Source organism: Alexandromys fortis, unplaced genomic scaffold (genome assembly GCF_014885135.2).
Source record: "Alexandromys fortis isolate MF-2015 unplaced genomic scaffold, M_Fortis_MF-2015_v1.1 scaffold_60, whole genome shotgun sequence".
Lineage (NCBI taxonomy): Eukaryota > Metazoa > Chordata > Mammalia > Rodentia > Cricetidae > Alexandromys > Alexandromys fortis.
In genome coordinates this window covers 5,176,048-5,189,848 of record NW_026067946.1, presented here as the reverse complement: position 1 = coordinate 5,189,848, position 13,801 = coordinate 5,176,048, and the positions used below count along the sequence as shown (strand labels likewise).

General features: G+C 38.5%; 1 protein-coding gene across 1 annotated transcript in view; it reads left to right on the top strand.

Moving 5' to 3' along the window:
* LOC126505968 (peroxisomal multifunctional enzyme type 2) overlaps positions 1 to 1,186 on the top strand; it is a 46,444-nt gene extending 45,258 nt beyond the window's left edge. Inside the window, exon 18 of the mRNA XM_050149212.1 lies at positions 771 to 1,186. Coding sequence (XP_050005169.1) covers positions 771 to 860 — 90 coding nt within the window. The 3' untranslated portion in view covers positions 861 to 1,186. The remainder of the gene's footprint in view (positions 1 to 770) is intronic.
* The last annotated feature ends 12,615 nt before the right edge of the window (positions 1,187 to 13,801 follow it).

Here is a 13,801-nt window from a genome sequence, read left to right as displayed (position 1 = left end):
ATGAATGAAATTAGAAATACATGCAGGATATAAATGAGATATTGTGTAAATAGGAAGAAACCTTGGAAAACAAAGAGCTCAATAACACAGGTAAAGACTTTAGTAAAAGCCCCCAACTAGATCAAGCATAAAAAAGAATATTAGTTTGAAGATATGTCTTAAAAAATTTCACATTCAAACAAAAATAATAATAAAGAATTAAGAGATTTGGTATGTATGGGACACCATGAAAATATCAGACTTCTACATCAGAATACTTAGAAGTTAAGGTTAGGACATAGAAACTATTTAGTGCAAGTGTGGTTGAAAACTTCCCCAATGTTGAGAAAGACATGAACGTAATGGTACATGATTCAGAGTTTCCAAATGAATGTGATCAGGAGAAACAGTCACTGTGACCTAGTCAGACTGTCAGACTACAGGATAGAGGAGGATTCTTTAAACCCGAGAACATGCCCAATCACATGTAAGTCCTTAATGGCCCCATTTAGACTTAGCAGACTTCTGAGCAGAAACACTGCAGGGCGGGAGTGTGGAAGGATGCATTTCAAGGCCTGAAAGAGATAACTGCCCACCAAGGTTACTACATCAAGTAAAGCTCTGCTCAGAATGGGAGAAGTAAAGACTTCAGAGTAAGCAGCAGTGAAGGAGATGGAAGACAGGGGTACCACACCAGCAGTCAGTGGAAAGGACATGACATGAGGACTGTATTCTTGGAAAAGGAGTAAGTGCAGGGGTAATGGTTGGTATCTTTCCCTGTCCCTTTGCAGGCCTTCTTCAGTGGCAAACTGAAGGCCAAAGGGAACATCTTGCTGAGTCAGAAGCTCCAGATGATTCTTAAAGACTATGCCAAGCTCTGAAGGGCCCACTGTGCTGTCAACAAAAATGGAATAATTACATACTCCGCCCAGTTATGCTCCAATATTCTGTGACATGATCAACAGTAACATGCAGCAGAAATCACTTAACATTTTCAGATTTCAGATGACTTTCAGATTTTCATTTTCTACTAATTTTTCATATATTATTTTTACAAGAAACTGTAATCTAGCTAGCAAGTAATTATCCTGTCCTTAGATCTGTATCTTAATAAAAAATTTTCAACCAAGTCTGGTTTCTTTAGAATTTGTAATAACAATAATATGTTGAAAGGAAAATCGAATGAATAAAAGCCACCTAATGCTCATTTCACTTCTTTTCTCTTCATTCATATCCCGTATTTCATGGATTTCCCAGAATGGACTCATTTTCCGCTGTTAGAATAGTTCTGTGCTTAAGAACAAAGTCTTTGTGCTATCAAATAATTCTTTGATCCCCTCTGCTTGAAACTTGATATCACCACAGATGAGACATTTTGCTTCATCAGTAGCCTGAAATCATAAAGATAGTCTCTAGCAAGTGTGCTCACATAGCTCTTTTCCCCCATTTCCCTCAGATTCAGTGCATCTGCTTTTGCTGGTTTGTGTGCAGAGGAACCAGGGACTTGTGAATAGTAAGGCTGGGATGGAGGGCATCAGTTTTGTTACACTCGGAATTCCCATTCTTTGCTGACTCTTTGAGAATCAGCCTTTGTGATGGAGATGTCATGGGGGTACTCTTAAGTTCTGTATCTATCAGAAGTGGGCTTGGGGTAAAGGATGCTACACAGCCTCAGATTTTCTTGGTAGGCTTCTTTGAAGCTGGGATATCCTTAAGAAGTATCCTGAGACAACTAATAATTGATTAGCCTTGAAGAGGGGTGTGACCTTGGGCCAAACAGCAAAGGAATTCCTGGAGTTCGCTTACAGGTAAGGAAATGGGGCCCTCAGACTTGAACCTAAAGTGCAGAGTGATCTACTCTCTGCCAATTTAATTTTAATAAAGCAATGGTAGTTTGTAATGTTGGTCTTTATTATACCAAATTCCTGCTCATGAAGAGCTTGGGGAAGCTCAATGGTGTCCTAGTAGAAGAAGCTTATCAAGTTAGATGTTCCAGTTCACTAATGAACGTGTTGATTATTAGGTGCTCAATACTTGTCTCAAGTAAGTTGTATTTTGGTTATCTTATCTACTTTTCTGAAGCATGTTATTAGTCTCATGTTTCATAGCAGTTTGGGATTTTTTTTTAAAAGAAAACAAACTATCTTTTTTCATTTTACATACCAACCCCAGTTCCCACTCCCTCCTCTCCTCCCATTCCCAGCTCCTAATCCTCCCACCTCCCAACCACTCCTCAGAGAGGGTAAGGCACATTGCTTTGAGGAAGGTCCAAGACCTTCCCTTCTATATCTAGGCTGGGCAATGTATCCATCTAAAGAGAATAGATCCCCCAAAAGCCAGTACTAACAGTGGGGATAAGTCCTGGGGCTGCTGCTAGTATCCTTGCAGTTTGTCCCAGCCATACAAGCAGTTTGGTGCTGTGGGAGCTCCTTTGGCCAATGGCCTTTGAGATGCTGGACCACTTTGGGCATGGTCTTGGGTACTATAAAAGCAGATATAGAAGATGTACTCTCTTGTCTGCTGGATTCGGTTCCTGTTCCCTGCTCATGTAGAGGATGGTTGATCTGTGAGTCTACCCTAAATAAAGAACCCTTTATTATACTCCATTCTGAGTTAGTGTAGGACTACTTTATTGAAATGCCCTTCATCTGATGCCCAATTGGGCAGTGTAACAGGATGGAGCAGGTACCTTGCTCACATGGCTTGAAAGCCCTCTGAGATATGTCTTTGGCATGCAGCTGGCAATATTTTGGCTGGTACACTGACTTGGTTACTCCCCATGGCCCGCCATGTGCTGACTTGACAATTTCCCATTGTCTGCCCACCCATGCAGCTTTCTGGTTTGTGTTCCTGGATCGTAAACTCTGGGTTCCCTGATAGTCTGACCACCAAAAAACCTTCTCTGTGTACTAAATCGAATTGGTGGGGAAATGTTAATCTAAGTAGTCTATTGCTGTAACAAATCATATCCCCACAAATTCATTGCTATATTAGCTACATATGGCTTTAATTTTCTTCTTTGTCCTTCTGGCCCTATACATACAATCCAAGATCTTGCTCTGTTTTACCTAAGATAATGATCCAGTCCTTAAAAGCTGGACATTTACCTACTGTAGAGGCCAATTTGAATGCCAAACTTTCTGCTACAGTTATTGATACACCTGCACCTGTGTGTACAAGATTTTCAGTGATGTCAGTTATTTGTATTTTTAATTTTGGTCTTTGTTCATTTATAGAAGTTTGCCAAACTATCTGCTTTACCATTTCTCCTAAATTTTTTGTTCTCTCTTCTATAGCTGTTCTATCATCCAGAGCAGTATGATTTTTTACAATAGTCACTCTGTTCTTTAATTGCTCTGGGAAGAAGTTTCTTCCATGATGACAGGAAATGACTGAACCGAATTTGGCCTGTGGGTCTGCAAGAAGCCCCTCAAGGTTTCCTGACAGCAAAGGGTTACCTTGACTGTCCCTTGTTGATCCACATTCATTAGTCCAGTGTCTGCTCTTGCCATATCTTCTGCATAATCCAGAAGGAAGGAGCATTCTGTTTGGATCATGCTTAGAAAAAAAAAAAAACATTGTTTCTAGGAATGGTCTTTTTTAGGTGACCTTGTTTACTACAATTGAAATTACTTGATATTTTGATTTTTATTCAAACCTCTGGAAATTACTTCTCCTATCTAAGCATCATCTTGGTCATGAGATTCAATATTGATTGTATCTCAGACCCATTCCTCTAGGGGTGCTGATCTTGCCTTTAATGACCTAATTACCCTTTTGCATTGTGCATTAGCATTCTCAAAAGCCAGAGATTCAATTATTTTTTTTTGTCTAGCTTCTGAATTTGGTATCATTCTATTTATTGCTGAAGCTAATCTTTGTAAGAAATGAATGTTGGTTTCCTTTGGGTCTTGTAGAACTTTGGTAAATGACTCAATTTTCTTTCCTACTTCTTTAATTCTGCCTCAAACATTCAAAGCTACTATACAGCATAAAACCAAGGTGTGGTTATCATAGAGTTTGCCTTTGCACATTAGCATAATCTCCCTCTCCAAGAAGTTAGTCTTAGGAGATTTCCATAACTCTATTCATACTTTGTTGTTCAATGATCTTGGCTTCATCTTTCAACCAGGTTCTCCACTGTAATTGAGGACCAGGCTCCAAGACTACTGTAACCAAGTCTCTCCAGTCCTGAGGGATAATTCTATTACAAGTTGATCACAAGTTTAACATCTGCTTCACAAAAGGTGAATGCATGCCATATGAGACTTGCAAGCAAGCAAGCAAGCAAGCAAGCAAGCAAGCAAGAAAATAGTTTTCAAACTGTTCAGGACATCATAAATGGGACAAAATTACAATTTTTTGAGATACTCAAAGGTCAAAATGGTGAGGAAAACAAATTTAATAGTAGCAAAAATTTCTTATACAGAAAGGTTATGTAACCTGGATAAATATGACTAAGTAAGATCCTCATGATAAAATTTTACAGTCCAACTTTCAAAAGTACAAGACAAAGAAAAAAGGTCCAATTTTTGCACTAGAAAGTGCAAAGTCACATTTAAGAATATCCTGATTAGACTACCAGTAGATTTCTTAGAAGAAACCATAAAGGCTTGGAGGGAATGGGATGACATATTCTCTGTCCTGAATCAAAATAACTGCTACTCAGGATTATTATACCTAACAAAACTATTCTTCATGATGAAGAAGAAATATTAACTTCTGAAGACATAAAAACTGAATGAAGTTCTGAGGTCCAGATCAGCCTTCTAAAAGATGCTTAAGAGAGGACCAGGGAGATGGCGTGGTAGGTAAATCATTTGTAGGGCAAGCATGAGAACCTGAGTTTGGTTCCCAGTACCTATATAAGAAGCTGGGCTTGGTGACATCAGCCTGTAATCCCATAATAGAGATGGGTGCAAGGGGAGAGGTGGATATGTGTGTGTTGGGGGCTTGCCAAGCCAGGCAATCTGGATCTGGTGAGTTCCATTTTCAGTGAGAGACCCAGCCACAAAAAAATAGTGACACTGGGTATATCAACCACCACAGGACAGGTGCACATGTTTAGAAGTAGTTAAGCAATATATAATGAATTCCACAGTTTGGTGTGGTATGGCGTGGTGGTGGTGGTGGTGGTGGTGGTGGTGGTGGTGGTGGTGGTGGTGGTGGTGTGTGTGTGTGTGTGTGTGTGTGTGTGTGTGTGTGCATGTACTCATGTGCACACACACACTTATTTGGTTACATTTTGGTGTTCTTTTTTTTCCCTTTTGGGTGTGGTTTCATTTTCTTGATTTTGGGGGGTTTTATTATATTGGGTTTTGTTTTTTATGTAAAAGGACTTAAGGTTGGGTGCAGGGGAGGATCTAGAAGGACTTAGGGGCGGGGAAGAATATGATCAAAATATATTTAAATGTACTCTGTCTTGAAAAACCAAAAAAAAAAAAGATAAAAACCTGTTTAAAATAGTAAAAAAAAATTAATGATAAAAAGAGGGCTACAATGTAATAAAATGAGCAAAATAAACTCATGCAGGCAACACATACAAATAAATAATACATTAAAAATAAAAACGAAAGGTGGGGAGTGATAGAAGATGGTAACCTACAGTAGCCTCTAGGCTTTACATATGCACGCACAAATGTCTATATTCCCACTAACGTTGCACAGATGCCTGTACCATATGCATATACATATAAACAATACAACAATAGTAAAGATGCTTAAGGGCATTCTACATACAACATAAAAATGTTACTAAGGCCTGGCCATGGTGGCGCACACCTTTAATCCCAGCACTCGGGAGGCAGAGGCAGGCGGATCTCTGTGCGTTCGAGGCCAGCCTGGTCTACAAGAGCTAGTTCCAGGACAGGCTTCAAAGCTTACTAGCAATTCCATTAGAATAAAAGACATACATAAAAGGGAAGAAAATCAGAATCAATCATTATTCTCACAGTAAACCATTAAACTACAAATGTGAATAAGGAAGAAAAGAAAGAAATGTTTGAAATTATTGGAAGTAAAGTAAAATAAAGATGGAAAGAACTCTTAACTATTAATAAGAGCCTGAGATGTAAATGGAATACATTTTTACATTATTAAAAGATACAAACTAGAAGAATGGAATAAAAAACAAGATTCAACAGCATACTGTCTCTGCAGTCCCGAGACATGACTGACAGCAGATGGAAACCAGTATTCCAAGTGGATGTGAACATAAAGTGTACAGATATCACTATAAATATCACACTATAAATAATATCACACTATAAATATCACACTATAAATATCACACTATATCTCACAAGACACGGTTTGAGATGAAGTTGGAAGAAAAGACAAAACAGAAAATGATATATGACCAGGGGATCAAGTCAACAAGAATCATAATGATCATAGACCTCTGTCTATTTAATGTTGGAATATCTAATCTTAGAAAACAAATGAATACCATAGGCTTATTAATATTGAAATGATATTTTATGTATTGTCCTGATTACAATGAACTAAAATGAAAAGAAAACAAAAAAATATCAAGAATGTATACAAATACCTGGTGCCTGACAGCACATTTTTTGGATGTACAATATGTTATCAGGGAAATCAGGATGGAAAAGAAATTTTTGAATATGAAATGGTAATATATCAGAAATATAAAATAAAAAGAAGAAAACAGAGCAAGGGTGCTTACATATAAAACGTGAAGAACTCAAGCAGTATAACTTTGATCATGAATAAATGAAACATGAAATTAGTTGAAGAAATAGCAAAATCAGAGAAGAAATAAATGAAAGGGACTAAAAAAACCAAAAGACAAATAAAATTGGCAAATCTTTAGTTAGACTAACTGATAAAACAAGAAAATCCTGTCCTAAATAAATAATATTAAGATTAGAAATGAGATATTACAATTAACACAAAAAATAAAAAACATTTAGAAATTAATATGGAAAACTATGCGATAACATTTTGTAAAATCTAGAAGATATGAGAGCATTTTCTAGACATTGATTATCAACTAAACTTGAATCATGAAGCCATAAGAAAAACCCTAAATATACCAATAACAAGTAATGAAGTTGAGTCAGTAGTAAAAAGTCTCCCAGTGAGGAAGAGTTCAGGATCAGCTGGGTTCACTGCTGGCTCTTACCATACTTTAAGAGAACTAATGATGATTTTTCTCAAACTCTTCCACAGGATTACAAGTGAGGTAATCCTTCCAAACCTATTTATGAGGCAAGTATTCTGTTACCCAAACTGGAGAAAAACATAAGAAAAGGAGACTATAGATTATGATAGTAATAGATGTAAAAATTCTTAAGATATTAGCATATTATATTCAACAACACACCAAACTGGCCATACCCTGTGGCCAACTTATTTTCATTCCAGAGATAAACGGATGGTTCAATATATGGAAATTAGTTTAAGTGTGGCACTTTTCATTTATAAAATGAAGTATAAATAGTTGTAATGTCATCTGAGTGGATGCAGAAAACAATTTGTTAAATTTCAACATTTCTTCTTGAAAAAAATTCTTGAACAATCTAAGTATAGACGACTTATGAGACTTATGACTTCAGAGTAACAAGGTTGTATATGAAGACCCTAGCCAAACCTCTATGCTGATTGAGAAAAAGCTGAAAATTTTCCTAGAAGAGCCAGAACAAAAGACTGGGGTTTGCTCTCATTATTCTTACTCAATATACTGGTAGATGTTTAAGCCAGAGTAATTTCCCAACAGAAAGAAATGAAAGACATGCAAATAAGATGGAAAGAATTGAAATAATCATTTGTCTGCAGATGATTCTATACTTAGTAAAAGCTTCAACCAAAAAGCAAAACAAATTAAAACAACAACCAAACAAAAAACACCTACAGGAATGAGTAAATTCAGCAAAGTTATATGAAACATAACCAGTATATAAATTATTAGCTTTCCTATACACAATTAGGATTTTGCTGAAAAAGAAATCATAAAAACATTCCTTTTCAAAAAGCTACAGGAAGATCACAAGAAATAACTCTAACCTACTAAATGAAAGATGTATACCATGCAGATGAACACACACTGAAGAAAAAGTGAAGAAAACACAAAAAAGGATGGAATGATTTTCCAAGTTCATGGATTGGAAAATGAATGTCCACATACTGAAACCAGTACAAAGACTCAATGTGTTATCAATTCCAGTTACAAATGACATCTTCATAGAGCTAGAGAAATTGGTCCCAGAATTTACAAGGAAACAAAATGGACCACGAACAGGCAAAGCAATATTTAGGAAAAGAACAAAATTGGAGACATTACTGGAGCTGTAGAGCCATAGCAATCAAAACACTATGATACTGGCATAAAAACAGATACATAGACCAACAGAATATGGATCCCAGAGACATGTATTTACAGCCAACAAATTCTCATCAGTTGTGCTAGAAACATGCTTTGGAGATAGGACAGCCTTATCAATAAATGCAGCTGTGAAAATTGGGTATCCATAGAAACACTGAAATTTGACTCCCTCTCTAGCTCTACCTGTAAATCAACTCAAAATGGACTGAAAATTGAGACATGAAATGAATAGAGAAAATTTAAGGAGAACACTAGAAGACATTGGGGCAAGTAGTGATTTTTTTTTTAAATAAGATCTTCCAAAATACATACAAAAGATAAATACAAAAGTTGACAAATGGCATTATGTAAAAATAAAGTGTTTCCACAACAATCAAAATGGTGAAGAGATGGGCAATAAAATACAATGTTCATACGACAGATATCTAGCTTCCAGAATATATAAGTAAACACAGAAACTTAATAAAAAACAAGTGATTCAATATAAAATGGGTAGAGAATGTGATTAGGGAAGATACAAATGGCCAATAAACATATAAGCAACTGTTTAATATCGTTAGCTATCGTGGAAATACAGATTAAAGTGGCAGATCCCATTGCCCCCAGTGAGAATGGCTGATGTATAGAACAAGTGCTCACGAGAGCGTGGAACATGAGAAGTTCTGGTGCGCTGATGTGTGGGGATGTAAACCAATCTATTCATTTTCTGGAACAGTATAAATCTAGAATTTCACAAACAGAATTTTCAAGGATTCTACAAAAAACCTAAGATTTTATGATAAGGAATACCGAACTGATATTCAAAGGACATTTGTTTTTAAGAGCTTAGTTAAACAGAAAAAGATAAATTTAAAATGGGTTAAAGACAATTCTTTTGTAAAGGTATCTTTGGGTAAGAAATATACCTGAGATTAGTATTGTTCTAGTTTGGGGCTTCTAAAGCCATGGATCAACAGAATCAGATGCATGTGGTCTATCCAGATGTATGCTTTAATCCCTTTGTCAACATACTGGTAAGTGGTTCTGTAACCGGTACTTGCTTGTCTCCAGTGCTGGAGACCTTCGCTGGTCCTAAGACTGTGGGGGACTGACCTAGTGTTAGCAAACTCAGTGCTGTACTGACATGCTACCTGCTGCAACCTGTTGACTGTTTTTTTGCTTAACGAAACAGGAGAGAATAAAGCTCTCCTGTTTTATAGAGTTGGCTTAGATCCTTTTTACAGCAGAAAACATTCTGTCAAGAATGCCTAAGACTTGGCCTTCTGGACTTCTTGTGTGATACGTGGATGTGTTCTCTTGCTTGTCCTTTTGTCCCACGGTATGGAGTGAAGAGTCAGATGAGAATGAATATGAAAATCTGATATCTCTGCCTTATTGTCCTGTGCTTCTTGTTTCATAAAGATGGTGGATGGAAGAAGCCTTTCATGACTAGGATACTGTTCTATTATATATGAATTGTCAAGTCCTGGAGCCCTGAAGATGTGAGTTTGTCTCTGTCTGCCTGTCAGAGATCTGATGCCAGGGGAGGAAACATAAATTACAAAGTACCTGTGGATGACTCTGGTGTTTCTAGGCTTTTCCCACCTTGAGGCTTTCTACCTCAGAGAATTCCTTAACCCAGAGCCCTTCTGCAACCTTTTGCCTGCTTTGCCCGAGAGGCCTGTCCCTGACCTGCCCCCAACAGGTAGATCATATCAGTGGGATGCTTCATAGCTTTGTCCAGTGTTCCCAGGGAGACTCTAACCCTATCCTGGTGGTGAAGAATCTTCCCCATAGGGCAGCTTTCTAGGGTTCAACTTTTACTCATTTCTTGTCATTAGTAAGCTTAGATTTTTTTAAAATGCCCTTTAAGGCTGGCTTTGTCCAATATCCAACAGCTTTCTAAATAATACATCAGTTCCCTAAACTTCTGAGACACTGTATCTTAGACCAGTGGTTATAAAATAGAGTTCCTGAGCTAGTCGGACCAACATCTCCTGGGAACTTGTTAGAAAGGAAAGGTTTCAGGTTTCTTCACTCCAGATCCACTGAATCAGAAACTCTGGGGGTGAGGTCCAGAAATATGCTTTAACAAGCTCTCCAGGGGACTGTGATGCACACTGTTTGAGAATCCTGACTTTGACTTTTGCAAGGTCCTTTGTGGACCTAGGTGAGGTCACTTTGCTTCCTCCTCCTCTCTGTCCTAGTCAGTGTTTGTTGCTCTGTGCTGCATCTCCATAAATGCAGCAGGAGGTTCGCCATCAGATTTACTGACTGGTGAATTCACATGGTGCGAGACCACCATGAGCCACATATCTCCATGCTGTGATTTAGGCATCACTTCTTATTGACATTAAAATGGACACTTACACATCATGACAAATAATAGACAGTTCTTTCAGAAAAGGTAGGCGTGGTGGTTGAATATCCCAGAGATGGGAAGAAGGTCAGAATGACCTCTTGTGTCATGCTCAGAATAACTTCTAATTCCTCCCTTTTCATCGTTTTCCTTCTAGCTAGGGCTTGCTTTCTTCCTAAAGGAACAGGTGAGTACTTTGACAACGTTATTAGCTAATGAATAGAAGAGAGTCGTGTCTTATTTATAGACTGGGGTGTTAAATGTGAGAACTACGGGGACCCTTCATGGTCGCTACTCAATTTCCTCAGAAATAAGTATGGGGGAACTATAATACATCTTTGTTTAGAAGCCATGGTTTTCATTAAATTTAATTAAGTCTCTCCACAAGCTTTAAATTTAAGATGACTTCAAAATGCAGGTGGCTTCTGTTAAGTATAATTATGTTCCCTTTATAGCCATGGTTGGGGAAAGCTGGGGCATCAGGCACTGACTCTATAATGAGTACCAGAGCTCTGGTAGGAGCATCCATTCTTCAGTATGTCTTTTCTCCCCTGAGCCTCTTTTCCTACTCTTCTTCCCTTTGTCCCTTTTTGTAGAAGCCCAAGGCTAATGTGAACTTAACAAGAGCTGCCCAGCTACGCTTGCAGCTTTGCTAAATAGTTGCTAGCATTTCAGAGGTTCTCAGAGAGAGTCTAGGGTTGGTTGATCAGTGGGCTCGGGTTTGATTTCAGATTTTATTTTGTACAAGAAACCCACAATACCCGGGAACAGGCAAGAACAAAAATTTGGGGCAAAAGCAAATCCAGAGGGTGAATGGGACCCTGAGTACATGGAGTGCCCCCCTGTTCAGTTCTTTGTCCTCCAAACCAAGTTAATCATCTTAGTTCCAATTTAGAAAGGAATCGGCACATAGCTCTTGTGTTCAGCGCAAGAACACTGCAGAAAGCCTTCTTATGTAACCAGCAGTGTTTCCTAAATGACAGTCTGAGTCATGCAAGTAATTTAATCAAGGTCACATAGAATAGAGTTTCTGTTTCCTCAAACCTAACCTATGTGCAGTCTTCTACACGGAAGTGGTTTAGGGAGTAGGAAGAGAAGGGCGTAGGGTTAGCAAACAGCTATGGTGTGCAAAACAGGGCCCTAGGGATCTAGCATTTCCACATGAAAAGAATTCCCCCTCAGAGATTCCAGAGCTATATTTTCTGCAGCCACTCACGTTTCATATCAGTGTTTTTCAAACCTAAGAGCATAATCAACCATTGCCAAAGTACCGCAAGAAGGTTGTCAGTTTGATGTACCCATAGACTCAGCCACACCTCCCTCAGCCTGCAAGCAGATTATCTAGGTCAATTTAGTTTCTTTTGACACGCACATTTCCCTTTAAAGTTGCAGACAGTGTCACTCATACAGACTTTATTTGATTCCAACCCTAATCGGGCACATATTTAATGACACAAGAGTTGTTATTGCCATCTCTCACTGTTAGGGACACATGTCAGAAAGTTGAAAAAGATTGTGTTAGTGTTTTTTTTTTCTTTTTTTCACAGTTAAACAAAATGTGGGTTTTTGATTTTCTTTGCTAGTTCTTTAGTATCTATAATTGGTGTTATTATAATCAATTCTAAAATCAAACCTCATGACTTTTATGCAAAATGAAACATTTCAATTAGGACTGAAGATAGACTGGGTTTTAGCTGAAATAAATGATTCCATCCCATGTACTAATGCTTCTGTAGATATTAAAATGTTTCCATTATTAGCTGTAAAGTAAAGGATACCCATGCTACAGTCCACAGCCCCAAAGAGGCTAGGTAGCAAGGATGGCCCAGAGGGAGTTAGGGACATATGAATTTTCCTGAGAAAGAGAAATAGAAGAGATCTCCTGGGTAGACTGGGGGCTGGCAGGGTTGGGAACATGAGGGATTGGGTTGGGGGTAGTGGAGGGGAGAGTAATGAAAGAGACTTCTCCATGGGGGTGCATTTTAGGGTCAATGCCCAAAACTGACCTGGTGCAATGAAACTCTCACAAGGATGACCCAGCTAAGACTCCTAACAATGGATAGGTAGCCTGATCTGGCCATCTCCTATAATCAGATTGGTAATTACTCCAATCATCATTAGAGAGCCTTCATCTAGTGACTGATGGAAACAGTGCAGAGATCCACAGCCATGGACTCGATGTGGGATTTCCCTCTGTGTGCTGTGATTACCATTGATTAATAAAGAACTGCAAAGAACTGCTTTGAGCCTATAGCAGAGAAGGGCAGAACAGAAGTAGTCAGGAAATACTAAACTGAATGCTGGGAGAAAAAAGGCGGAGTTGAGAGAAGCCATGGAGCCACTGTCAGAGACAGATGTGCTGAAACTTTACTGGTAGGTCACAACCTCATAGTGATGCACAGATTAATGGAAATGGGTTAAATTAACGTGTAAGAGTTGGCCAATAAGAAGCTAGAGCTAATGGGCCAAGCTAATGGTTTAATTAATACAGTATCCATGTGATTATTTTGGGGCTGAGCAGCCGGGAACAAAATGATTGGCCTCTTCCAACATGCACTGAGCCAAGCTCAGGGAATACTGTTGAAGAGAGGGAGGGAGGTCAAGGTCATCATAGGTCCCACAGAAACAATGAATGTGAACTTATAGGACCCTACAGACTCTTGATTGACAGCTAGGGAGCCTGCATGGTACTGACCTGGGCCCTCTACATATGTGTGACAGTTGTGTAGCTTGATCAATTTGTAACATTCTCAGTGCTGGATGCAGGGCCTGTCACTAATGTTTTGCCCAGCTTCCAGGAACCTATTCCTCATACTGGGCTGCCTTGCCCAGTTTAATACAAAGGGAGGAGTTTAGTCCTATCTCAACTTGATATGCCTTGCTTTGTTGACACCCATGGAAGGCCTGCCCCTTTCTGAACAGACACAGAGAAGGAGTGGATTGGGGGTGGGCAGGGAGGAGGAGAGAGGGGATGGGAGGAGAGGAAACTGTTGACAGGATGTAAAAAATTAATTAACAATAAAAATTAAATAACTAGTAATAATAATAGAAATATTTACTTTTTACAGAATGCTTGCTGATGTGTGTAATATTATAATGATAGTTGGCTATCTTGTTCTCTCTGCTTTCTTTGGATA